Source organism: Xenopus laevis, chromosome 2L (assembly GCF_017654675.1).
Source record: "Xenopus laevis strain J_2021 chromosome 2L, Xenopus_laevis_v10.1, whole genome shotgun sequence".
NCBI lineage: Eukaryota > Metazoa > Chordata > Amphibia > Anura > Pipidae > Xenopus > Xenopus laevis.
In genome coordinates this window covers 177,747,131-177,772,710 of record NC_054373.1, presented here as the reverse complement: position 1 = coordinate 177,772,710, position 25,580 = coordinate 177,747,131, and the positions used below count along the sequence as shown (strand labels likewise).

At 41.8% G+C, this 25,580-nt stretch overlaps 1 protein-coding gene across 1 annotated transcript in view; it reads right to left on the bottom strand.

Moving 5' to 3' along the window:
• Positions 1-25,580, bottom strand: part of gab2.L (GRB2 associated binding protein 2 L homeolog) — a 102,497-nt gene that overhangs the window by 36,196 nt on the left and 40,721 nt on the right. The window contains exon 2 of the mRNA XM_018247789.2: positions 3,850-4,150. Coding sequence (XP_018103278.1) covers positions 3,850-4,150 — 301 coding nt within the window. The remainder of the gene's footprint in view (positions 1-3,849; positions 4,151-25,580) is intronic.

Here is a 25,580-nt window from a genome sequence, read left to right as displayed (position 1 = left end):
GGCACCTCAGGATAAGCAAGCTGGAAGTTCCCACTCTATACAGGTTCTATATAAGTTTATAAATACAAGGTTCTTACTTCTGCTTCCTAAAATGATATCAAATCCCTACAGAAATCTAGCAGTTTAGACCCAACACAACACCACCTATACATGCAGCACTGAAAACAACTCCATCAACAGAAAACATGCTAACCAAATCTCCAGACCAGAAAAGCTTACAATCTATTTTTGTATTAAATGGAGCTTCACAGAACCACAATGAAGCATGAGCAAACCACAATTCTGCAGATGGAAATGTTAATAGGCCTTTCTTGGAATCTAATTGGAAAGAGACTTTTGAAAAATGTGACTTTTCCATTTCTCAAGCATACGCTCCCCATCAGCGAAGGTTTTAAGAACCATTAAGTAGCACGAGGTCTGGCTGATACTCATTTATTCATGTGAATGTTTTGTACATACCAGTTAAGACTTGCATGCTGTTACTTTCTTAACATGTGACACCGACAGGTTCCTTGTTATTACCGGAGTCATGGGTCTCCCATTGCCAAGGTGAAATGAAATCTCAGTACAATGCCCCCCATAATTACCAGGTGACATGATGCAGTCATGTGTTGCCTCTATCTTGGAAATAAGGAGCACTTTGTTCTTTCAGACAGATTACACATTCGTTGGGAAACCATTGCTAATCCCGGATCACAAGTTTACATAATAAGCAACGGCACGGTGTTCCCACACCAAATAGAACTGCCAACGGCCGCTACTTCCAAGGAACCGTTCAGGTTTGGGATGTAGTTATGGTTCCAAAGATATATGTTCTATTTCCAGAAACCTACTGAATATTGAACTTTAGTGCACCATTAAGAAGCAATAGCCATACTGAACAAATCACATTTGTTAGAGGTACAGAGATGCAGTTGTGGTTACCCCAAACCTTGAGCTCTCTTGCTCCAATAGCAGATAAAGATTAGCAGATGGCAATAGGAATAACTAAATAAAATTTAGGGCCACCATCAGAAATCATGAGCCCCAGTACTACTGAAATAGTAAGGCTCTCCTTTCCAGCCTGTCTACGCCACCTGCTTGGGGAGCCCTACCAGCTAAGTCCTTGCCTGCCTTCTTCTCCCAGCAAGTGTACCCAACCAGCCCCAGCAGCACAAATAACAATAAATATTAAAAGAAACTTTGAGTTTATCTGGGCCCCTAATGGCGATCACTTTTGGATACCTCTGGCTAGATCTATACCATTTGAGCATATTTGGCCTTCATTGATGTGCTCACTGAATAACAATGGCACTTGGATTTTTTTCACCCTTTAAATAAAGTGGTATCAGCTGCTCCAACACCCACACCCTCTAGGAGAAAATTCAAGTCAGGGGCATAACTACAGAGGAAGCAGACCATCTGGCTGCAGGGGCGTCCAGGAGGTATAGGGGTGAAACTATAGAGGAAGCAGACCTCGAGTCGAAGGGGGACAAGGTAGGGTCCTGCGCGGAACCAATTTGTTAAACCCGAACCCGACCCGTGACCCGCAACCCGCACACGGACCTGCATAATTACCCACTTGGACCCGCTACCCGACCCGAAGTACCTTATCCGCAACCCGCTGACCATCAAGAAACAGGAAGTGCTGTCGTTGTAACCCGGAAGTGACATCATTGGAAGTAGGCGTGTTCAAAAAAAAAAGAGTAAAACTCGCTATTGAGAAGACCCGCAACCCGAACTGTGACCCGCAAACACAGAGAACGCTGACCCGTGTCTATACCCGCTCCAGAAACTTTTACCTGCAACCAGCAGGGTAGCGCAGGCTTTTGCGGGTACCCGACCCGCTGCAGGACTCTAGGACAAGGGCAACAGAGGGGTCTGGACCACAGGGTCTGCTTCCTCTACAGTTACATGGAACACCCCTCCCAAAACATTATCTTACTTTTGGCCAGGGTAGTGGGATGCAGGCTGCTCCAGCGATAAGAGGGAGGGGAATGGGCAGGCCTGAAGCAGGAGTAAGTGGTGCAGACAAAGCACAGTGTGTGCCGACCCCTCCGAAGATTTTTTTGCAGGGGGTCTGGCACACTGTAGTTACGCCACTGGGGGCCCCCTAAGGCTGAATTCATATACAGTTTGAATAAATATTGGTAAAACAGATCAACCTCTAGACATTTTGGGGGCCTTAAAAATAACTAGCTGTGGGACCCAGTAATTTCTATTTACACCATTGACTGAAGCCATAGGCTTGGTTCCAGTGGGCATTCATTGGCTGCCTGTAATGGAGTCCCTGTGATGGGTGTAATGCACATCTGACTGTCCCTTGCACCCTAATTGGTTGGTATTGAATACAATTAAATAAAGGGGCTGGTTATAGGGTCCCCCAGCTTTAGAGTGCCCCTTGAGAGGAAAATGTGGTCACATTATATTGATGGAAGCAATTGTTGGAAGAAACTAAACTGTCGCTGCTGCTGCTGAACTATAACTTTTCCTTTACTTATATTGGGCTCATTGGTCCAATTATTGGAATTCTTGCCTGCATGCCTTTACTATAAAATATTCTTTTCTATCTTTTCCTGGAAAAAGAGAGACAGAAATGACTTGGTGCTGACATTTCCCACATTCCTTGGCAGACATACACGGGAGCGGGAGTAAGGACGTTCAACCCCGGAGGCTGTCAGGTGCTGTGCAAGGGGCAGGGAGCTAGTGTGAGCACTCACCCGTGCAGTATCAGAGGCCTGGGCCTGGCACAACTGTCTGTGCCATAAATAAATGCACTTAAAGGGATACTAACATAGAAAAATGGTGGCACACATCTGGCGTAGCGACTCGGGCCATGAGACACCTTTTTCTTCTATTGTAGTGAGTAAGCAATACAACAAGTTCATAGGCTGATGGGAAATACAGTCGCTCCCTCCTATAGTACAATGTCCCGGTAATGCCCTGGTAATGCGGGTAAAGGCACTATGTTTAGTAACCTGCAATTAGTGTCTCATGGCAACTTCAATAAAAACCTTTTGTTCTTCAATGATACTTTCCATTGTCACATGAAAGAACTTTCATTTAATTACACAGTCCTCTGAATGATACCCAGTCATAATAATGCCAGAGCCATAGCGAAAGCTTTCCCATAAAGGTGCTTTGTGCATTGAAACACTGGCATCTGCCAACACACTGGCAAAGCCTTACTTGTTGTTCTAAAAATGAGTCAAAGGGGAACTAAACACTGGAAGTTTAGCAATTCGTTAGGTGGTAAGGTGGCTCAGTGAATGTGATAGGGACCATGTATTGGACAGTAGGCTTTTGCTCTTCTGGTACTATGATTGGATTAGCCTGCTGGAGATCTACCTAGTGGGATCTAGTTCTAAATTCTACACACGGAAAGGCTAAAATTAGGTAAGTTTTATCAGAAAGGTCTTTATAAATACACCAGTAAACCCTCAAAGTAATGCTGCTCTGAGTCTTCTGTCAAAATAAACACCACATTTCTTTCATTCTATTGTGTACTCATGGGCTTCTGTATCAGACTTCCTGTTTTCAGCTTAAACCTCCAGGGCTTGGGCTTGAGCATGCTCAGTTTGTTCCTCTCTCCATCTTCCCCTGCCTTTCTCCCTTCCTCCTCCCCTCCCTGCTGTAATCTGAGCCCAGAGCTATGAGTGAGCAGGAAGTGATGTCACACCAAGCTATTATGGCAGCTGCTATTGTAACAAACGGAGAGCATCTAAAGCTGTTGACTCAGGTATGGTAAAACAGTCTGCAGAAAAAATATAATGTTATAGCTTGCACTATTTGGGGTAATCTATTGGTAATAAACTGCCTCGGTAGCTTTCCTTCTCCTTTAATGCTCTCGTCATGACAGTGGGGTGTTACCTCCATTCTCCTCCGACTGGTTAAACCCACAGATCTGACAGATGCTCCGGACCCACTTGTTCATCTCCTCCTCCGTCTCCGCCACCAGGTAGAAGGTCCGCTCATTGGTTTTAATGTCGAAGATGTAGCTGTCCTGCAGCTCCTTCTTATTAAACGTCAGACCGGCATCCACTTGTTCACAGCAGCTGAGGTTAATGACCCGGATGGGCTTCTTCGTATGGTCATTTTTATAATACTCCAAGACGTCTGGGTCCCCGCTCATCCGCCCACTGCGGAGAATGAACCAGCGCTTCTTCCATGCCTACGTGCAAAGGAGAAAAAAAACATTTAGTCTCACGAACCAATTACACTATAAATACTTGGGTTTAGGGACCAATGTGGCCCTGGAAATAATTTCATGAGCCCTAGCCAACTAAAGAGGTCCATAGAGCTCACAATTCTACCCTGTATACATGGTAAATATAACTTTATATATATGCACACAGATATGGAGCCTGTTATCCAGAATGCTTGGGACCTGGGGTTTTCCGGATAAGGGATAATTCTGTAATTTGGATCTTCATCCCTTAAATCTACTAGAAAATCATGTAAACATTAAATAAACCCAACAGGCTGGTTTTGCCTCCAATAAGGATTAATTATATCTTAGTTGGGATCAAGTACAAGCTACTGTTTTATTATTACACAGAAAAAGGAAATCATTTTTGAAAATCTGAATTATTTGGATAAAATAGAGTCTATGGGAGATGGCTTTCTGGATAACGAGTTTCAGGATAACAGATCCCAGATGTACGGACTCTAATGCGGACTCAATTAGATTCAGGTGCAGGGTCAAAAGCTTTACATGTAGAATTATTGAAAAGACCCGCACTCCATATTGTGAAAAAAATCAAGTTTTCTTATATATGTACACAATAAAGAAAACGTGATTTTTTTCACAATATGGAGTGCGGGTCTTTTCAATAATTCTATATATATATATGTGTGTTTTACAATATATATTTTTAGATTCCTGAAGAAGGCCCGCAGACAGGTGCCGAAACGTTGAATAAATCATTTCTCCTATGAGTGTGTATTATACATATGTGTTTCAAACCGGCACCTAGAAATTCTTTGGATGTTCGTTGTGCACCAGATTCGGATCTCCCAGCACTCACGAGCACTCCCAGCACTCACGACAAATGTTCAATCAGGGCCTGGGTGCATGCCTCACAATGCTGCAAACAATCCTCCTCCAAAGAAGCTGCACGACTCAGGACTTATAAAGAAGTGATGAATTTATTAAGACACACTAACGTTTCGGCTGTCACACCAGCCTTTGTCAAAGTAATACAATGTTAAAACCTTTCCCCATAAATACCCTACCAATGGCGCGAAAATATCTACAACCCTCCCACTCTGACGTATACACATGTGATTATATTGACAGACTTCTACCCCCATCTAAAATCCCAATACAAATTCAATCAACAAATATAAATCGTTTAAATTAGTGAAAACAACCCTGTAAAGTAAACAAAGTATCAAAAAATACAAATCGCTACAATATCTCCTACAGGGACCATCCGATACATTGTTGTAATCAGAACACGTAACAGCGCCCTGATGATCCATAGTGCCCATCGTGGATAGTGTTACAACTCATTAATAAAACACAGTTAAAATGAATATAAGTGAAAATCTAATAGTCAGCTTGAATCGCTGAATTAGTGCAGGCTTACCGTTATTAAGTGATAAGTATCGGATGGTCCCTGTAGGAGATATTGTAGCGATTTGTATTTTTTGATACTTTGTTTACTTTACAGGGTTGTTTTCACTAATTTAAACGATTTATATTTGTTGATTGAATTTGTATTGGGATTTTAGATGGGGGTAGAAGTCTGTCAATATAATCACATGTGTATACGTCAGAGTGGGAGGGTTGTAGATATTTTCGCGCCATTGGTAGGGTATTTATGGGGAAAGGTTTTAACATTGTATTACTTTGACAAAGGCTGGTGTGACAGCCGAAACGTTAGTGTGTCTTAATAAATTCATCACTTCTTTATAAGTCCTGAGTCGTGCGGCTTCTTTGGAGGAGGATTATATATATATATATATATATATATATATACTCACAGGTCTTATGAAGAAAAAATGGTGTTTATTATTCAAAGCAAAGACTGACGTTTCGGCTAGCACTCTAGCCTTTCTCAAAGTGCTAGCCGAAAGCTAGAGTGCTAGCCGAAACGTCAGTCTTTGCTTTGAATAATAAACACCATTTTTTCTTCATAAGACCTGTGAGTGCGTACCTTCCTCGACGCTGTTGTTCTACTTTTTGGGCTTATCGCACCCAGGCAACATTTACCTACTTACGTGTTGTGCTGGCCTCCAATAGTTTCTATATATATATATATATATATATATATATATATATATATATATATATATATATATATATATATATATATATATATATATATATATATATGAAAAAAATTATTGAATCTGATCTGACCTACCCCTGTGCCAAGCACTTCTAATCCCCAGCGCAGCGATGCAGTAATAGAACAGGATACATTTAATTTCCTGCTGCTTTCGCCTCCCATATTTAATATTTTTACTCTCCCGTAATATAAATCTTAAAGGAGAATCAGCTGCTGACAGTTGGTGTGTGTGTGTGTCAATGGTGAATATGAGGCAGGCTGATGGATCGCGTAATGCAGTTAAATTCTTTGGGCTGCTGCCAATGTTGATGCCGGCAGAGGTTTGGGCACACAGTAACACTAGGTGCAATGAGTGTATAGGGCTAGGGAAACACTAGAGATAGGATTGAGTGGGTGTCTGTAGTGGTCTTAACTAGATATTACTGGGCCCCACAGCAAATTATTTTTCAGGCCCCCAAAATGTTTAGAGGTTTACTTTTTTACCAATATTTATTTAAACTGTATATGAATTAAATAGAGATGTGCCGCATCCAGGATTCGGTGCAAGATTCAGCCTTTTTCAGCAGGATTCCTAATTTGCAAATGTAAATAAGGGGCGGGGATGTAAATCTCGTGAGTTTTTGCCACTAAACAAGGAATTAAAACATGTTTTCCCCTTCCCATCCGTAATTTACATATTCAGATTAGGATTTGGATTCGGCCGAATCTTTTGCGAAGAAATCGGGGGTTTGGCCACATCCAAAATAGTGGATTTGGTGCATCCCTTAAAGTGGCCATAGATGCACAGATAATATCGTACGAAACAAATTTTCGTACGATATTCGGGGCGTGTATGGTGGGAAAAGAGCCGACCGATATCGGCAGAAGACTTGGATATCGGTGGGCTCGTCAATTGGGTTAGACGGGAAATTTTGATCGGGTGCCTTTCAAAGGCATCGGCCATTGTTAGTGCTGAATCGTCAGACACAGGTAGAATTCTATTGTTTCTATATGTATATCGGACGATTCAGCTCTACACGTGTGTATTGAAATGAACGATCTTTCTTGGAAACATCTTTTCCAGGAAAGATCTTAATTGTTACGTCTATGGCCACCTTTAGGGTCTTATAGGGCCACTATACGTCCTGGGCCCCACTGCAACCACAGGGTCTGCTTCATCTATAGTTACACCCCTGGGATTTGATTGGATACAACAGTGGCCCTGAGATCACCCAGGAGACCTAGGGGCCCATTTCGTAAAAAATTTGGAATTTGTTCTCAGCATTCCCCTTTTGGCAGAGAAGAGTCTTGCCTTGTGCTAAAAATTCAGGATAGAATCAAAACAGAGAGAGGGAGAAAGATAAGGGGAGAGAGGGGCTAATTGCCTTCATTAGAGCGATGGAAGGGAAAGAACACAAGGCTAATGGAAATACAGAGAGGCCAAAAGATTTTAAAGGCTTTTAACCCTTTCCCTGCAGAGCCAATGTGTCTCCTATGGGAATAGCAACTTGCTAATTGCATATTAACCTACATGCCTGGCAAGGGTTAAAGGGGAGCAGACTTTATGCAGCTCTCCCTCTCCCCTCCACTGCTTGATTTAGGAGGGGGTTCAGCCGGGGAACCAGCCCCCCCATTAGCTGTTGGGAAAAAAAGAATAGGTGCTTAGTGCATCAATATTCCCAGACCACATTTTTCACCATTCCTTTCCTCCAGGGATGCCAACCCAAAAGTAAAATCTTCCCAAAAGAAAGAAAATAAAATTCTAAGCACCTTTCCAATATACAGTCATTAACAACTGCCACTGGTTTTAACATCATTTTGTAAATGTTAATTGCGATTGACTGTCTGTCCCTTTTCTGTTCTCTGCCCTGGTGGTTCCGACTTGTGAAACAATGTAGCAGAAGCAGCTGTGTGACAGACTTGTCTTTACTGGGGGACAAGTGAATTCGTAACATTGTTTTAACAGTGACATCCAGGAAGAGATAAACGGACAGACAGACAGACAGACAGACAGACACTGCTCTCAGTTGCAACTGCATTTGCACATAACGTTAACACAATTGGAAACGTGTAATGAATGTACATTGGGAAGTTGTTGGGAATCACATTTTCTTTTTTTGGGCAAAATGTTATGTTTGGATTAAAATGCCCCTTGTGTGAAACAGTTACTTAAAGGGGTTGTTCACCTTTAAATTAACTTTTAAAGTCATAGGCCGTGTGATTCTGAGACAATTTGCAATTGGTTTTGTTTTTTTATTATTTGTGGTTTTTGAGTTTTTTAGCTTTTTTTTCAGCAGCTCTCCAGTTTGCAATTTACGCCACCTGGTTGCTAGGGTCCCACTTAAGCCTAGCAACCATGTATTGATTGGAGACTGGAATAATAGAAAGATGAGCAATAAAAAGTAGAAATAACAATAAATTTGTAACTTTACAGAACAGGAAAAAAAACACCTAAAAAAACTTAAGGAAGACCAATTGAAAAGTTGCTTAGAATTAGCGATTCTATAACATACTAAAAGTTATCTTAAAGGTAAACCACCCCATTAAACATACATATTCTTCTAGAATCTCTTGATCAAAGGGAAAATATGAAAACACCCAAGGATCAGAATAGCCAGAAACTCGTATGACTCTCTTTAGTGACAGACATAGACTCTACATGGGGTCAGCACCCCCCTAATGATGAGACCCAACTGGTCTACTATTTGGGTCAAGCTGGTGAATCCTAAAATGACCGTCCTGGGGAAAGATGGCTGTTGTCCTGCTGTAACTTATAACAACCAATCAGCTGATCGCTATCACTCCCCCAAAGCACAAAGAAAGATGGGAGCCAACATCTGATTGGATAGCTATGGGTAAAAGAGTCAGAGCAAATCTGACCCATAACCCTAAAAAGTATCGAATTGCTGCAGAGAGGGGGAGGAGGGGGAGGAAGAGGAGGAGCGGCCGGGGCTACACAAGGTCACTTTGCTGCAAATCTCAGATTCAGGAAATCCAAAACATCAAGAGACAAAATAGGAGACAGTGAAATTTGAAAACAAGAACAATTTCCTTCATTCCAAAGATAAAGTCAGAGGAAATAATAGGGAAGGCCGACAATAGTAACGATGTTCATAAACAGAGGACCGATCCTGTACAAACCTCTATATCTCTGTTTTATCAGCTGTGACCAACAGAGCCTATATTTTCCTTTTCAGCTGATGTTCTGAATACAGAGGAATAATTATGTGAATTGTGCTTAGTACAGGGGAATACCTATGCTGCCATAGTTTTATGGGATCTTTCTGTACAGACTATGAGCAAACTTAGGGGCTGTTCCTGCTGAATTGTGCTTAGTACAGGGAATATCTATGCTGCCATAGTTTTATGGGATATCTCTGTACAGACTATGAGCAAACTTAGGGACTGTTCCTGCTGAATTATGCTTAGTACAGGGGAATACCTATGCTGCCATAGTTTTATGGGATATCTCTGTACAGACTATGAGCAAACTTAGGGACTGTTCCTGCTGAATTGTGCTTAGTACAGGGGAATACCTATGCTGCCATAGTTTTATGGGATCTCTCTGTACAGACTATGAGCAAACTTAGGGGACTGTTCCTGCTGAATTGTGCTTAGTACATGGGAATACCTATGCTGCTATAGTTTTATGGCATCTCTCTGTACAGACTATGAGCAAACTTAGGGGACTGTTCCTGCTGAATTGTGCTTAGTACAAGGGAAATACCTATGCTGCCATAGTTTTATGGTATCTCTCTGTACAGACTATGAGCAAACTTAGGGACTGTTCCTGCTGAATTGTGCTTAGTACAGGGGAATACCTATGCTGCTATAGTTTTATGGGATCTTTCTGTACAGACTATGAGCAAATTTAGGGGACTGTTCCTGCTGAATTGTGCTTAGTACAGGGGAATACCTATGCTGCCATAGTTTTATGGGATCTCTCTGTACAGACTATGAGCAAACTTAGGGGCTGTTCCTGCTGAATTGTGCTTATTACAGGGGAATACCTATACTGCCATAGTTTTATGGGATCTCTCTGTACAGACTATGAGCAAACCTATAGGGCCTTTTCCTATACGCAGGTGTATGCTGTTAAAGACGTGGGCAATAATGATATTTTCTATGTTAGCAGAGAGACAGAACTACATTGTGCACTGTCGAGGAGAGAATGCCCGCAGCTTGCACACTCCAACACTACAGTCCTTGTTCCGGCCTCAGACACAGACATGTTAAATGTACGATCGATCACCCGTCTGCTGCCCCACAGCCCATTTCCCTATAAAGGTGTCAGAGAGCTTCCAGCACATCAGCCCCAGTGCAAACTGCTCAACCGGATGCAGCAAATCAATTCTCTTTCTCGGACACACAATGGCTGGAGGGCTCCGGCAGTGCTGCGCGTCGTGGGTTCACAATTTATTTGTGTTAAAGAGAAACCCTACCCAAAACTCTTTTTAGAAATGATATGTAAGAAACTGTCATTCTAACAGCAATGTAGCAGAAGTCAGTTCTCTCCCAGGTCTGTTAATCAGCTGCCTTTCGTCGCATAGTTTCAGGAGTCAGAGGCAGCAGTGCAGAAAACGTAAACAGATCATGGAGATACACCGATGTTTTTAGCATTTTTATACGGGTAAATAAATGGCAGATAAAAATAAGGGCTCATGTTATTAGATGAGGCGGATGGAAATACACCATGGAACAGTTTAATTCCAGATTATACATGAAATCAGTTTTCCTTGAGACGTGGGGGGCGACATAATCAGCTCTGAGCAGATACCCCACGTGTCGCTGCCACCATTATCAATATAGTCTTTGTGTGACAATGGCCTCATTCCCTCTTCCGCTGTAACCCCATTAATTTGGGCCATGGAACTTGACAACAGGGCTGACCCCGTAGCTCCTCCTCGACTCCCACACACTCCCACTACAATCAGCCCCTTGTCTGCACTGCTGCTTCACCACAACAGAGACCCCCCGGCACCAGCAATCAGCTTGTCTGTACACTAATTTGTCTGTGCCTGGAGGGGGCGCTATTGCATGGAGTATCTATTCTGGCATCAAATAAAAGGATTTTAAAGTGGTTGTTCACCTTTAAATTAACTCTCAGGGGCAGATTTACTATCTCGAGTGAATAATCCGAATGGAAAAATATTCGAATTTCGAAGTATTTTTTTGGGTACTTTGACTATCGCATCGATCGAACGGTTCGAAGTCGACGATTCGATAAACGAAGTACTGTCTCTTTAAAAAATACTTCGACTTCATACTTAGCCACTTTAAACCTACCGAGGTGCAATGTTAGCCTATGGGTGTCCTTCCCCAGTACTTTTCTAAGTTTTTTTGGGTCTAATAAAAATCCTTCGATCGATCGCTTAAAATCGTTTGATTCATAGCTTTTGCGCTAAAATCCTTCGAATTCGATAATCGAATTCGAAGGATTTTACTTCGAGGGTTTTTTAACCCTCAAAATTCGACCCTTGATAAATCTGCCCCTTAGTATGATGTAGAGAGTGATATTCTGTGACCATTTGCAATTGGTTTTCATTTTTTATTATATGTGGTTTTTGAGTCATTTAGCTTTTTATTCAGCAGCTCTCCAGTTTGCAATTTCAGCAATCTGGTTGCTATGATCCAAATGACCCCAGCAACCATGCATTGATTTGAATAAGAGACTGGAATATGAATAGGAGAGGGTCTGAATAGAGAGATGAGTAATAAAAAGTAGCAATTAAAATAAATCTATAGCCTTACAGAACATTTGTTGTTTAGATGGGGTCAGTGACCCCCATTTGAAAGCTGGAAAGAGTCAGAAGAAGAAGGCAAATAATAAATAATCTATAAACAAGAAAAAATGAAGACTAAATAAAAAGTTGTTTACAATTGGCCATTCTATAACATACTAAAAGTTAGCTTTAAAAAGATATTTACGTTATCCTCTGTCAATGTATCTATTTTTGGAAAATAAAAGAGATTATAAAAAAAAAAGTTAGCTTTAAGGTGAACCACCCCTTTGAGTCCAGCACTTCCATCAAGCCTGAGTGTTTTAAAGGAATGTCAATATAATGTACTGTTGCCCTGCACTGTAAAACTGATGTGTTTGCTTCAGAAACACTACTATAGTTTATATAAACAAGCTGCTGTGTAGCCATGGGGGCAGCCATTCAAGCACAGGATACACAGTAGATAACAGATAAGTACTACTATAGTTTATATAAACAAGCTGCTGTGTAGCCATGGGGGCAGCCATTCAAGCACAGGATACACAGTAGATAACAGATAAGTACTACTATAGTTTATATAAACAAGCTGCTGTGTAGCCATGGGGGCAGCCATTCAAGCACAGGATATACAGTAGATAACAGATAAGTACTACTATAGTTTATATAAACAAGCTGCTGTGTAGCCATGGGGGCAGCCATTCAAGCACAGGATACACAGTAGATAACAGATAAGTACTACTATAGTTTATATAAACAAGCTGCTGTGTAGCCATGGGGGCAGCCATTCAAGCACAGGATATACAGTAGATAACAGATAAGTACTACTATAGTTTATATAAACAAGCTGCTGTGTAGCCATGGAGGCAGCCATTCAAGCACACCACTTGTTTATATAAACTCCAAGTTCCAAGGATATCTAAGGGAAGAAATAAGTATTCCCAATCCCGTCCTGACCGATCATCAGACACGGACCCACATCTCCCGATATCTTATTCATTAGTGGATCAGTTAATCTTTATGTAAAAGGGAAAATAAGACTTTGGGATAAAGGTAATGGATCCTATAATGAAGTAGGGGGGTCACTAGGATGAGAGAGGGGACCTCAGGTGCCTTATATATCCTTGAGACTATAGTAGGATGACTGCAGCAATGTCTGTTATTACCTTGAAAAGAGCTAAAGGGAGCCTGACCAAATGTCAACCTATGAAAGAGAAGGTTTAACCACCCAAAAAGCCTGAAAAACTCTAGACTTTAGTTGTGCATAGGCTGCTTTGTTACTGCAGGAACTGTATAGGCCCTAGGACCGTGGTCAAGTGAAAGTAAAAGAAAATAAAGAGCAAGTCTTGTCTGGCACAGAATGATCAGACCACAGACCAATCACTGACCTACATTCTAAGGCTCACAACTCTCTAGGCCTGAGACCTGCTAATGGATGAGACAGCAGAGAGCAGGACATTCATTGAGGCCATTATTTGCAATCACAATCTCACTAATGTGCCCAAGATCTTCAGCCTCCGCTCCTGCATTCCTTCTTGTACCAGAGAACAGGCAGCACTGAAATGGCTCGAGAGAGAAAATCGTTAATGTCCTTTCCAGAACGTTATATTCTCGAAGCTCCTGCTTTGAATAACAATCTTTTTATCAGTAATATAAAGCCTATCAAACAAGATGTTCAGACTCCTTTTTTTGTCATTTTGTGGCATTACTGGGATGGGTATTTCAGGGAGTTGTAGTTGTGAATGGCAGGTTTGTTACAGGTTGTTCATATAGGCAATAAGGATTCCCCTGTATAACGGCGACTTTATAGGGTGTATAATTAAAGGGCTTCTTCAACTTTATATTAACTTTTAGTATGACGTAGAGAGTGATATTCTGTGACAAATTGCAATTGGTTTTCATTTTTTATTATTTGTGGTTTTTAAGTTATTTCGCTTTTTATTCAGCAGCTTTCCAGTTTGCAATATCAGCAATTTGGTTGCTAGGGGCCAAATTACCCTAGCAACCATTCACTGATTTGAATAAGAGACTGGAATATGAATGGAAGAGGCCTGAATAGACAGATGAAGAATAAAAAGTAGCAATAAAAATAAATTTGTAGCATTACAGAGTATTTGTTTTTTAGATGGGGTCAGGGGAAAGCTGAAAAGAGTCAAAAGAAGAAGGGTAAATAATTAAAAACTATAGAAAATAAATAATGAAGACCAATTGATGTTGCTTAGAATTAGCCATTCTAGAACATACTAAAAGTTAGCTTAAAGGTGAACCACCCTTTTAAGTCTACTAGAAAATTATGTAAGCAACCCAATAGGCTGGTTTTACTTCCAATAAGGATTAATTATATCTTAGTTGGGATCAAGTACAAGCTACTGTTTTATTATTACACAGAAAAAGGAAATCGTTTTTAAAAATTAGATTTTTTGGATAAAATGGAGTCTATGGGAGATGGCCGTTCCGTAATTCAGAGCTTTCTGGATAACAGGTTTCCTGGAAAATGAATCCTATACCTGTATTAAACATTTCTAGTGTATATGTCACGGCTCTCCAATCTGGAATGCTCGGGACCTGGGTTTTTCTAGATAACGAATCTTTCCATAATTTGGATCTTCATACCTTAGAAAATCATGTAAACATTAAATAAACCAAAAAGGCCGTTTCTGCTTCAAATAAGGATTAATTATATCTCAGTTGGGCTCAAGTACAAGCTACTGTCTTATTATTACACAGAAAAAGAAAATAGTTTTTAAAAATTTGGATTTTTTGGATAAAATGGAGTCTATGGGAGATGGCCGTTACATAATTCAGAGATTTCTGGATAACGGGTCTCCGGAAAATGAATCCTATACCTGTATTAGACATTTCTAATGTTCTGGAATGCTCGGGACCTGGGTTTTTCTAGATAACGATTCTTTCCATAATTTGGATCTTCATACCTTAGAAAATCATGTAAACATTAAATAAACCAAATAGGCTGTTTCTGTTTCAAATAAGGATTAAGTATATCTTAGTTGGGATCAAGTACAGCTAAGGGACCTATTATCCAGAAAGCTCGGGACCTGGGGTTTATCGGATAACGGTTCTTTCCGTATTTTGGATCTTAAGTCGACTAAAAAATCATGTAAACATGAAATAAACCCAATAGGCTGGTTTTGCTTCCAATAAGGATTAATTATATCTTAGTTGGGATCAAGTACAAGCGACTGTTTTATTATTACACAGAAAAGGGATACGGCCTTTCCATAATTTGGAGCTTAACAGAGCATTTGTTTTTTTAGATGGGGTCAGTGACCCCCCATTTAAAAGCGGGAAAGAGACAGAAGAAGAAGGCAAATAAAGAAAAAACTATAGAAAATAATTAATGAGGATCAACTGAAAAGTTGCTTAGAATTAGCCATACTAAAAGTTAACTTAAAGGTGAACCACCCCTTTAAAGGAATGAGTGGGGGCGGCTGTAGCATATTATGGGATACAATTAGCAAACTGTTAAGCAGAGAGGCAGTAAACCCCACTTCTTGGAAAAATCAGCAGAATGAGACTTTTTTTTTTGACATTTTTTATGATTTCATTGGAAGTGTCCCAGGCAGAATCCATTTCTCACCGGGGCACAAATAGGATTTTACCCACCCAAGGACAGCTTGGCCATTTATTACAGCCCCAGGGAAGTGTCACACTGCTCTGTGTATGGAAAGCTGAATGACAGAGATCATTTTCACTGGGGAGATTAAAACATTGGATGATGGTGCTGCCGTCTTGTAAAATCAATCGTCTCATTGATCCTGGACCTCAAAATTCTTTAACATATACAGTTTGTCTGGAACCTGCCTGAACCTGCTACAAGATAGCCGCCTGCTTTGTCCCTTGCATCAATCACGTCCGATTATTCTTCCTATGCAATGAAATGTATCAAAGGGAATGACCCCTTGTATACGGGAATAGAGAAGCACATACACAAGATTGTAGCAGACACAACTAAAGGCCATACACTATTAGATCCGTTTGTCTGGTGAGGTCGCCAAACGATCGTAAAGGAAAACTTTACCCCCAAAATAAATATTTAAGCAACAGGTAGTTTATATCAAATTAAGTGACACATTAAATAATCTTATCAAACTGGAATATATATATATTGCCCTTTTACATCTGTTGTCTTGAGCCACCATTTTGTGATGGTCTGTGTGCTGCCTCCGAGATCACCTGACCAGAAATACTGCAGCTCTAACTGTAACAGGAAGAGATCACCTGACCAGAAATACTGCAGCTCTTACTGTAACAGGAAGAAGTGTGGAAGCAAAAGACAGAACTCTGTCTGTTAATTGTGACCTGTCATGTGACTTAAGAAGTATTGGACCTGGGGCCAATATGGTCCTGGATTGAAGAAAAATCAAACGTGCCCAATCGATATCTGGCCAATTTTTGGCCTGATATCAATTGGGGGGACCCAACACACAGGCAGATAAGCTATAAGCAGCTTTAATCGGGCAGTTTATGGCCATCTTTACACAATTTCACCCTATTTGGACCCCTGTTCATCCCGTCGCCTCAGTAAAATCCAAGCTCCATCCCTCTACCCAAATGTTGCACCCTAATTATGGTTAACCTCCCAAGTTCAATACTCCTGATATAGGTCATATTGGGCAGAACTCAGAGCATGATCTGGGGCAAAATACACAGGATAAAAGGGCCCATCACATTGTTGTTGCTGGGGCAGGGCAAGTGCCGTCTAGCCTTGGGCATTCTAGAACAGTAGCTGTCCAACATCAGCCACCGTAGATTGGACAGATTGGTATTAAACTGGCCATACACAGCCTGATAAAATCTGCTGGTACCACCCCTCTGGATCGGTCAGATATCTATTGGCAGGGCCGCCATTAGAAATCACGGGGCCCCGTACAACAAAATTTTTGGGGCCCCCTGGGCCCCGCCCACACTGACGACCAAGCTCCGCCCCATATCCCGCCCACATCGCAGTTAAAAGACCACACAGACATCAGCGCTAAAAAAGTAACCCCCCCCCCACACAAGTTGTAAAAAGCTATTGATGGTCAGGGCCCCCTTATAAAAAAAATTGGGGCCCCAAAAAAAAAAAAAATTTTAATTTTTTTTTTTTTTTTAAACATTGGTGGCAGGGGCCCCCTTATAAGTTAAAAAAAACTTGGGGCCCCAACAAAAAAAATGTAAAAAAAACTAAAAAATAAACAAACATTGGTGGCAGGGGCCCCCTTATAAGTTAAAAACAAATTGGGGCCCCAAAAAAAAAATTTGGAAAAAAAAAAATTTTTTTGAAAAAAAAAAAAACTGGTGGCAGGGGCCCCCTTACAAGTTAAAAACAAATTGGGGCCCCAAAAAAAAATTTAAAAAAAAAATAATTTTTTTTTGAAAAAAAAAAAAAAAACTGGTGGCAGGGGCCCCCTTACAAGTTAAAAAAATTTGGGGCCACCAAAAAGAAAATTAATTTTTTTTTTTAAAAAAAAACCAAAAAAAAACAATGGTGGCAAGGGGCCCCTTACGAGTTAAAAAAAAAATTGGGGCCCCAAAAACAAAAGTTTTAAAAAAAAGATTGGTGGCAGGGGCCTATAGAATATTAAAATAATACATTGGTGGCCAGGGGATTAAAAAAAAAAAAAAACACAAACTGGTGTTCAGTAGAATTGAACTCATGGCTTCAGTACTTCAACTTCGCCTCCTTTCGTGACTTCGGGTCTTTTCACCGCTTCAGGACTTCAATTTCGGCTGTTTTCGTGACTTCGGGTCTTTGCGCTGCTTCAGGACTTCGGCTTCGGCTGTTTTCGTGACTTCGGGTCTTTTCGGCGCTTCGTGACTTCGGCTTTTTCCGTGACTTCGGGTCTTTTCGGCGCATCGGCTTCGGCTTTTCGGCACTTCCGCATTCGGCACTGAAGAGGAATGACGTACGGCTCGGGCGCTCGTAAGGGGGGCCCGGATCTTCAAAAAATGCAGCGCTGCTGGGCCCCCCTTCATGCCCGGGCCCGGTACGCTTGTCCCCCCTGTCCCCCCCTGATGGCGGCCCTGTCTATTGGGCATCTTGACTAGGGTTGCCACCTTTTCTGAGAAAAACTACCGACCTTCCTATATATTTTTCTTTTTTCCCCTATTAATAACATTAGGATCAACCATCATTTTTACCGGCCAGGCAAGTAAAATACCGGCCATGTGGCAACCCTAATCTTGACTAAAGTCATCCATGGAGGGCCACACTGCAGCTTCTGTCGACGGGTCTCCCTATGACCCCAATCGTGGACTGGGGGCCAAAATGATCACATTTGAGACCCAATTTGGCTCAGTATGTTTGTGGCTTTTAGTGCGGGGCCACACCGTGTTCCTAACTCCACTATAAGCAAAGGGAGCTCTGCCAAGGCCACAACCTGCAAGTGAATTCAGCTCTTGGGGGGAAATGAAGTAGCGGAGGTTCAATGCAGGGCCGCCATCAGGGGGGGACAGGGGGTACTACTGTACCGGGCCCGGGCCTGAAGGGGGGCCCGGCCGTGGTGCACTTATCAAAATAGCCTGGCCCCTCTTGACTGGCGTGAGTTATTATGCAGCCGGAGACTACACGTTTATAATGTGCAGCGAGTGCGCCAGGCGCGTGATCCCTCCCCGACATGTCCCACTGACACGCTGTTATTATATCAATGGATGATATAATGTTCCCTGTCAGTTACTGATAAAGCTCAGTGAAAGCGATTCCCTCGACTGTAAATCCCCAGAACAGTCTGACCTGCATTCTGGCCTCATGTCGGGGGAGCGGTGCTGAGTGTGTGGGTGGATCCGACTGTCACACGGAAACACCTTTAGCTGGTGAGCTGTGTGGCCCTGAAGGGAGGCACCGCTAGGGTGGGTATGGGGCCCTGGGATGTGTCGGATTCCATACTGTATGCATAATGTGAGAGAACTGACAATGTTGCACTGGGGCTGCTATGGAGAGGGGAATTGTGTTATAGCTGGGGATTGTGCCTTTATTACATACAGTGCCAGAGATAGAGGGGGAGGTGGTTGTAAGTAGGTTTAGTGTAGTGTGAGGGGTTAGTTTACGTGGGGTAGTGAGTTGTTGTGTGGATTAGTGTGTTACACTGGTATTTATTGTATAGGGAAGGGGTGTCGTTTATTATTGTGGTTGGGCCTAATGTTATTTTGGGCCGAGGTTTTGTGTAGTTTTGTAAAGGGGGTGTTGTGATGTAATACACGGGGAGTTCATGCGCTGTGTTGTTGTATGTGATGTGTGTTTAGTGGCTTGCAGGGTAGGGGCAGTTGTACTGGCTTTGGGTTAGTGAGCATTATTGCTATTTTAAGGGGTTAATATGCAGTATTGCAGCTGTGGGTAGGGATGCCACCTGGCAGGTAAAAATGATGTTTGTTTTTTTAAAAAAAAACCTTTTATGGGGGGCCCTGGTGCCAATGTTTTTTTTTTCTTAACTTGTAAGGGGGGCCCCAATGTTTTTTTAAAAAAAACTTTTATGATCGGCCCTGGTGCCAATGCTTTTTTTTTTTAACTTATAGGGGAGCCCTGGTCACCAATTATTTGGTCCCTGACCACCAATTTTTTTTTAAAAAAAACTTTTATGGGGGCCCTGATGCCACTGTTTTTTTTTAACTTATATGGGGGCCCTGACCATCAAAAACTTTTTATAACTTGTGTGTGTGGGGGGGTGGGTTACCTTTTTTAGCGCTGGGGTGGGGCTTGGGGGCTGGAGTGGGCGGGGCCCAGGGGGGCCCAAAAATTTTTGTTGTACGGGGCCCCGTGATTTCTAATGGCGGCCCTGGTTCAATGGACTCTTGACAAGGTGCAGAACAGCTGCGAAACAATGAGTCACGACCCAGGACTCCCCCCAACGGCGTTAACTTAGTCACAACCTTGAGGATTCCGCTTATAGCAACTGCCAACAGGTGACATCACAACTAATGATTAAACACAACTTTTAAAAGTCTTGGCAGATAGATTGGCTAGCTCTCCTGGGAACTGGAAGCCTTGTAGCCATTTGTTCTACTCTGTTGTCAGCTTGGTCTATACAGTGTCTGTTTCTGTTATCTGTACTGAGCTCTACTCCATACCAAGCTTCTGTATCATCTCCTTATCACTCACCCTTGTCTAGCACCCTCCTCCTGTGTCTCCCTCTCAGCACCCACCCTAACGTTGTCTTTCCCTCGTATCCTTTGTCTCTTCCCACCATGCTTGCTCCTCCAACCCATTCCCATGGTGCATGAGACTTGCAAGATTTGCTTTGTGGATTGCTAAACAGTAGTAAGGGGGTTATTTATTAAACTCCGAATGCCAAAACCCCCGAAAAAATTTTGTTTTTTTTAGTATAAAATCTGAATTTTTAGTGGAAAAATAACAAATTTTTCAGTATTTATTATACCCTGAGGATGAGAAAAGTCTGAATCTGAAAATCCAGCACCTCAGACCTGCCGAGGTTGCATATAAGACAGTGGAAGATAACCTGATCTGCGCTGGGTTTTGTGCAATAATCCGAAGATTTTGTGGTTTTCGGGCAAAAATCAGAAGAAAAAAAAAGGGTGGAAAATCAGAAAAATTTGTACGATTTGTTTTTATTACAATTTGTTGACACAAAGAAAATTTTCTGGAAAGTGTATTGATAATTAAGGAGAAAAAACCGTGCAGACTTGGTCGGAGACGTTTTCAGAAAATATTGAGATAAAATCGGACTTTGATAAATGGGCCTCCCCCTGTAGCACATTATTCAATAAGAATGATGCAATAAAGTCCATGCTTTATGGCAATGCATACAGGAAAGTACAGATATACTGTAGCAAGGGGTGCTGCAATATTCCCCAAGCACATGGTACATTCCCATGCATCTCAGTTAGCACATGGAAAAAGAATTAGTGTTCTAGAAAAGGTTTTGGTTTTTTTATACTTCCCCTTTAAAAATCAAGAGGAAGTATGATAATGGAATGAGAGCTTTCAAATCCATCTCTAAAAGAAGAAAAAGTAATAAGAGGAAATACAATTTGCAGGAAATAACTATGACAAAAAATGGCTCTCTGGTGGCCGTGAGGACAGGCCGGAAGATTGAGGATAAAAATAGTGAATGAAACAGACAAATAACCGTCTGCAAGAGGAAAAAGCAGCCAGTGAATAGAGAGAGAACAGTTGAGTGCAGATTCAGAGACTGCATTGTGCTTCCTGTTCCTTCTTATAGCTTCTCCTTTAAAAGATGAAGTTCAGTTTTAAGGGGAAAAAAAATAATTTGTTGTCTGCCCAGTAACATCTAGTTACACCACTGGCTGCCCATATATTCGCCCTGGACATGGCGGCCATATAATGTCAAGCACAAAGTTGTGTGTCTCCGGTTCAGGCAGCGGAGGAAAATCAAAGGGTAAGAAACCCTACAGGGGCTGTTCACCTTTAAACCCATTTTTCAGTAAGATTTAGAGGGTGATATTCTGAGACCATTTGCAATTGGTTTTCATTTTTTATTATTTGTGTTTTTTTTTAGCTTTCTATTCAGCAGCTCTCCAATTTGCAATTTCAGCCATCTGGTTGCTAGGGCCCAAATGCACATAGCAACCATGCACATACCTCCCAACATTTTGGAAATAAAAAGAGGGAGAAAAACGTTGCTGCACGTAGTGTGCCAAAATTGTTTTGACCATGCCCATTTTGTGGCCACACCCCCTAATTACCATGTTCATTTTACAAAATTTGGCAGGTTATAAAAGTTTGAACATATTTCTGTATTTTTTCCCCCAGTTATTACAGTTTTGCTAATGAAGGTAAATTGCCCTTTAAGCTGTGAGTCTAACTTTTCCCAAGGGACCTGTTATCTTATATTGTTACAATTACTTGTTTGCTTATCTACATTGCCAATCTAGATACATTTGATTCGTTACAAATGTATCTTATCTTTTGTTGTGACTGTTCTGGGCTCTCTGCCAAAAGCCAAATAAGTTAGAAACTTTGTTTCTTTATCTGGCTGTTCAGTGCAGAGAAAAAGGTGGCAACCCTAGCAGAGACACACGCTCAGATACGTGGAGAATAGTCACCCAATGACGGAAAACGAAGCGCACCGATTGCCATCCTACCGCCGATTTCGATTCTAGATGACGGGAGGTAGTTTGGGCAGATTAGATGCCCTGAAGAAGAGGCGATTTATCGTCGGGTGACCAAGGCTTGTGACAAACGGGCAGATTTAGTCACCTGTCGACTAATCACCTCTTCTTCTGGGCAACAATCTCCCCGAACTGCCTTTGTGTGTTTTCCCATCTGCTATAATGAAAAGTTGCCTGCGCTAAATCACAAACGGCGCTTCGTTTTCCAAAGTTGCCTCACGAGGAAATCTCCCCGAATCTGCCCGTGTGTCACAACAAGCCTAAATCTCCCCAAATCTGAGAGTGTGTCTCTGCCCTTATATCTACCAGGCAGCTGTTATCTTGTGTTAGGGAGCTGCTATCTGGTTACCTTCCCATTGTTCTTTTGTTTGGCTGCTGGGGGAAAGGGAGGGGGTGATATCACTCCAACTTGCTGTACAGCAGTAAAGAGTGATTGAAGTTTATCAAAGCACAAGTCACATGACTGGGGGCAACTGGAAACTGACAATGTCTAGCCCCCATGTCAGATTTCAATATTACATTTTAAAAAATCTTGTTTGCACTTTTGAGAAATGGATTTCAGTGCAGAATTCTGTGTTTTGTCCCATGACAGTATCCCTTTAACTTAAAGGTGAACTACCCCTTTAACATTGTCTTCAATTTGTACATAAAAAAAGCAAGTGTCAGTGAATGGCAGAGAAAGCAGAGATGGAACAGAACAAATGGGTTGTTTAAATGAACATAAAACATAGAAGCTTAGTTTGTCTGTGCAATAGAGTGTGGGGTAAGTGTCTGCGCATTTTATATTCTCTCCCCCCACCCCAGCAAGATCAAAAGCAGGAGGGGGGGGGCAAGTACGGGAAATGTCAGGGCACTAAATTTAGAGCAAGAGACCCTGACACACTGACAGCTCCGGGTCCCACTGGGGAGATGCGGAACAGGATAGACTGCAGGGGACATAAGTGCCAGGAATATGCCGCACTCTTTTCCTTTATTGCCTCTGCCTTAGGATAACCAGACATGCCAACACATCCAATTAAAGAGGGATGTTTGTGCATCAGGCACAAAATGTTTCAATGTCCTAAATATATTGATAATGGGTCAAGTGCAGAGGACTCTTGTATTTGTCTGGATGTATTTTGTGGTCACAGCCTCATTGCACCCCCCCCCCCCCCCCCCCGCTTAATCTTTTTAAAAATGAGTGATGTTTACCCAACAAAGTGCCTTTTGCTGCTTAGGTGAGATCCTTGCCTCAGGCAGCAGCGCATTGGCACAGGGGGGGGGGGACAAAAAGCTGGAAAATGGACTCTTTGGGTTATATTTATCAAAGAGAGCAGTGAGAGATTACCCAGTCTGCTACAGTGAAATTCAGCCACTCTCCATTCATTTCTATGGGATTTTGAAGAGAAAGAGTATTTATCAATGGGTGAAAGTGAAAATTCATTCTTTGATAAATATGCCTTTCAAAATCTTATAGAAATGAATGGAGAGTGGCGGAATTTCACTCTACATCAGGGATCCCCAAACTTTTGAACCTGTGAGCAACATTCAGAAGAAAAAGGAGTTGGGGAGCAACACAAGCATGAAACATGTTCTTGGGGTGCCAAATAAGGGCTGCGATTGGTTATTTGGTAGCTCTATGTGGATTGCCAACCTACATTGAGACTCTGTTTGGCAGGACACCTGGTTACACCTGGTTTTTATACAACATAAACTTGCCTCCAAGCCTGGAATTCAAAAACAAACACCTGCTTTGAGGCCACTGGTAGCAACATCCAAGGGGTTGGAGAGCAGGGCCGGAACTAGGGGTAGGCACAGTAGGCACGTGCCTAGGGCGCAAAGCTGGTAGGGCGCCAGGCACGTAGCTCCTCTGTCGCCTACCCCAAGTCCGGTTCCCTTCTCTGCCCGACTCTGCATTTTTTCCTCGCTTCTTTGCTCTTCTGAGCAAGCGCGAACTTCAATTTGCACGCGAATTCACGCAGGAGCCGCGACTGCCGGACCTGCCTAGCGTGGCCCGGCACTGTTGGAGAGTAACATGTTGCTCACGAGCTACGGGTTTGGGATCACTGCGCTAGAGGACTGTGGCGATCTCTAACTTCACTCTTTGATAAATATACCCCTGGAGTCAGCTAACTAGCTAATGGGCTGATCCGACTGTTTGGCATCCGAGTGTGAATGATCCTTTATTGGGGCTTGCAAGTTGAACTGCGGTGCTTACTAGTGAAATGAATGGGAAACAATCTACGTGACACTGACAGTAGGGGCTTGCTCCCCCCCCCCACAAAGGCCCTACTAATAAATATGATGCACATAATAAGGATCATTTACACTTTTCTGCATACAACAAATTATACCCTGTTACTGTATGGCTAATGCAAAATTCCAAAAGGGATTGGCACCTAGAAACAGTCTGTACTTTGCCTTTAAACGTGAATTTGAATAAATAAAAACAAATAAAAGGGCCGGTATCACGGCGGGGAACAATGGTGGCATCACTACACAGTCCATATCCCACAGGAAGTTTAGATTTTGTTTCCAAAGCATTTCCTGCAGCCTTGAAAAATATGTGAAATCATTTGCTTCCTTCACAGTTTTCTTCAGATTAGAGAACAAACGGAGATAACTGGTACCCACCCCACAAATACTGCTGTTCACTCCAGCCTCACACAAATCAAAGGAAAAGTTATAATAATAATAAAAAAAATACAGGTATGGGACCCAGAATGCTCAGGAACTTTGGGTTTTCAGGATAATGGATCTTTCCGTAATTTGGATCTTCATTCCTTAAGTCTAAAAAAAAATCATGTAAACATTAAATGCACCCAATAGGATTGTTTTGACTCCAATAAGGATTAATTATATTTTAGTTGAGATCAAGTACAAGTTACTGTTTTATTATTACAGAGAAAAAGGTGATCATTTTTTAAAAATTGATTTAAAAATTGATTTATTTTATTAAAAAGGAGTCTATGGGAGACGGCCTTCCGATAATTTAGGGCTTTCTGGATAACAGGTTACTGGATAACATTTCTTGTACTTGTATATGAGATGGGGCCTTCAAGAGCCTAGCATCTATTGTGGTCATAAATGGATGATGCTCTACTCATAATATGGAGGTTTTCATTATGGAAACAAACATAACAGCACCCATGCCTATGTATAAAAACAAAATACATTTTCTATACTCACAATAAGCAATAGCCCCATATTGTATCCCAGGGTCAACACCATGTATAATATCCCAGAACACACAGCACGATAAATACAGTGCCAGTTCCATGTAAAATACCACAGAACACACGGCAGGATAAATACAGTGACAATTCCATTAATAATATTCCAGAACACACGGCAGATAAATACAGCGCCAATTCCATGTATAATACCCCAGAACACACAGCAGGATAAATACAGTGCCAATTCCATGTATAATACCCCAGAAAACACAGCAGATAAATACAGCGCCAATTCCATGTATAATACCCCAGAACACACAGCAGGATAAATACAGTGCCAGTTCCATGTATAATACCCACAACACACA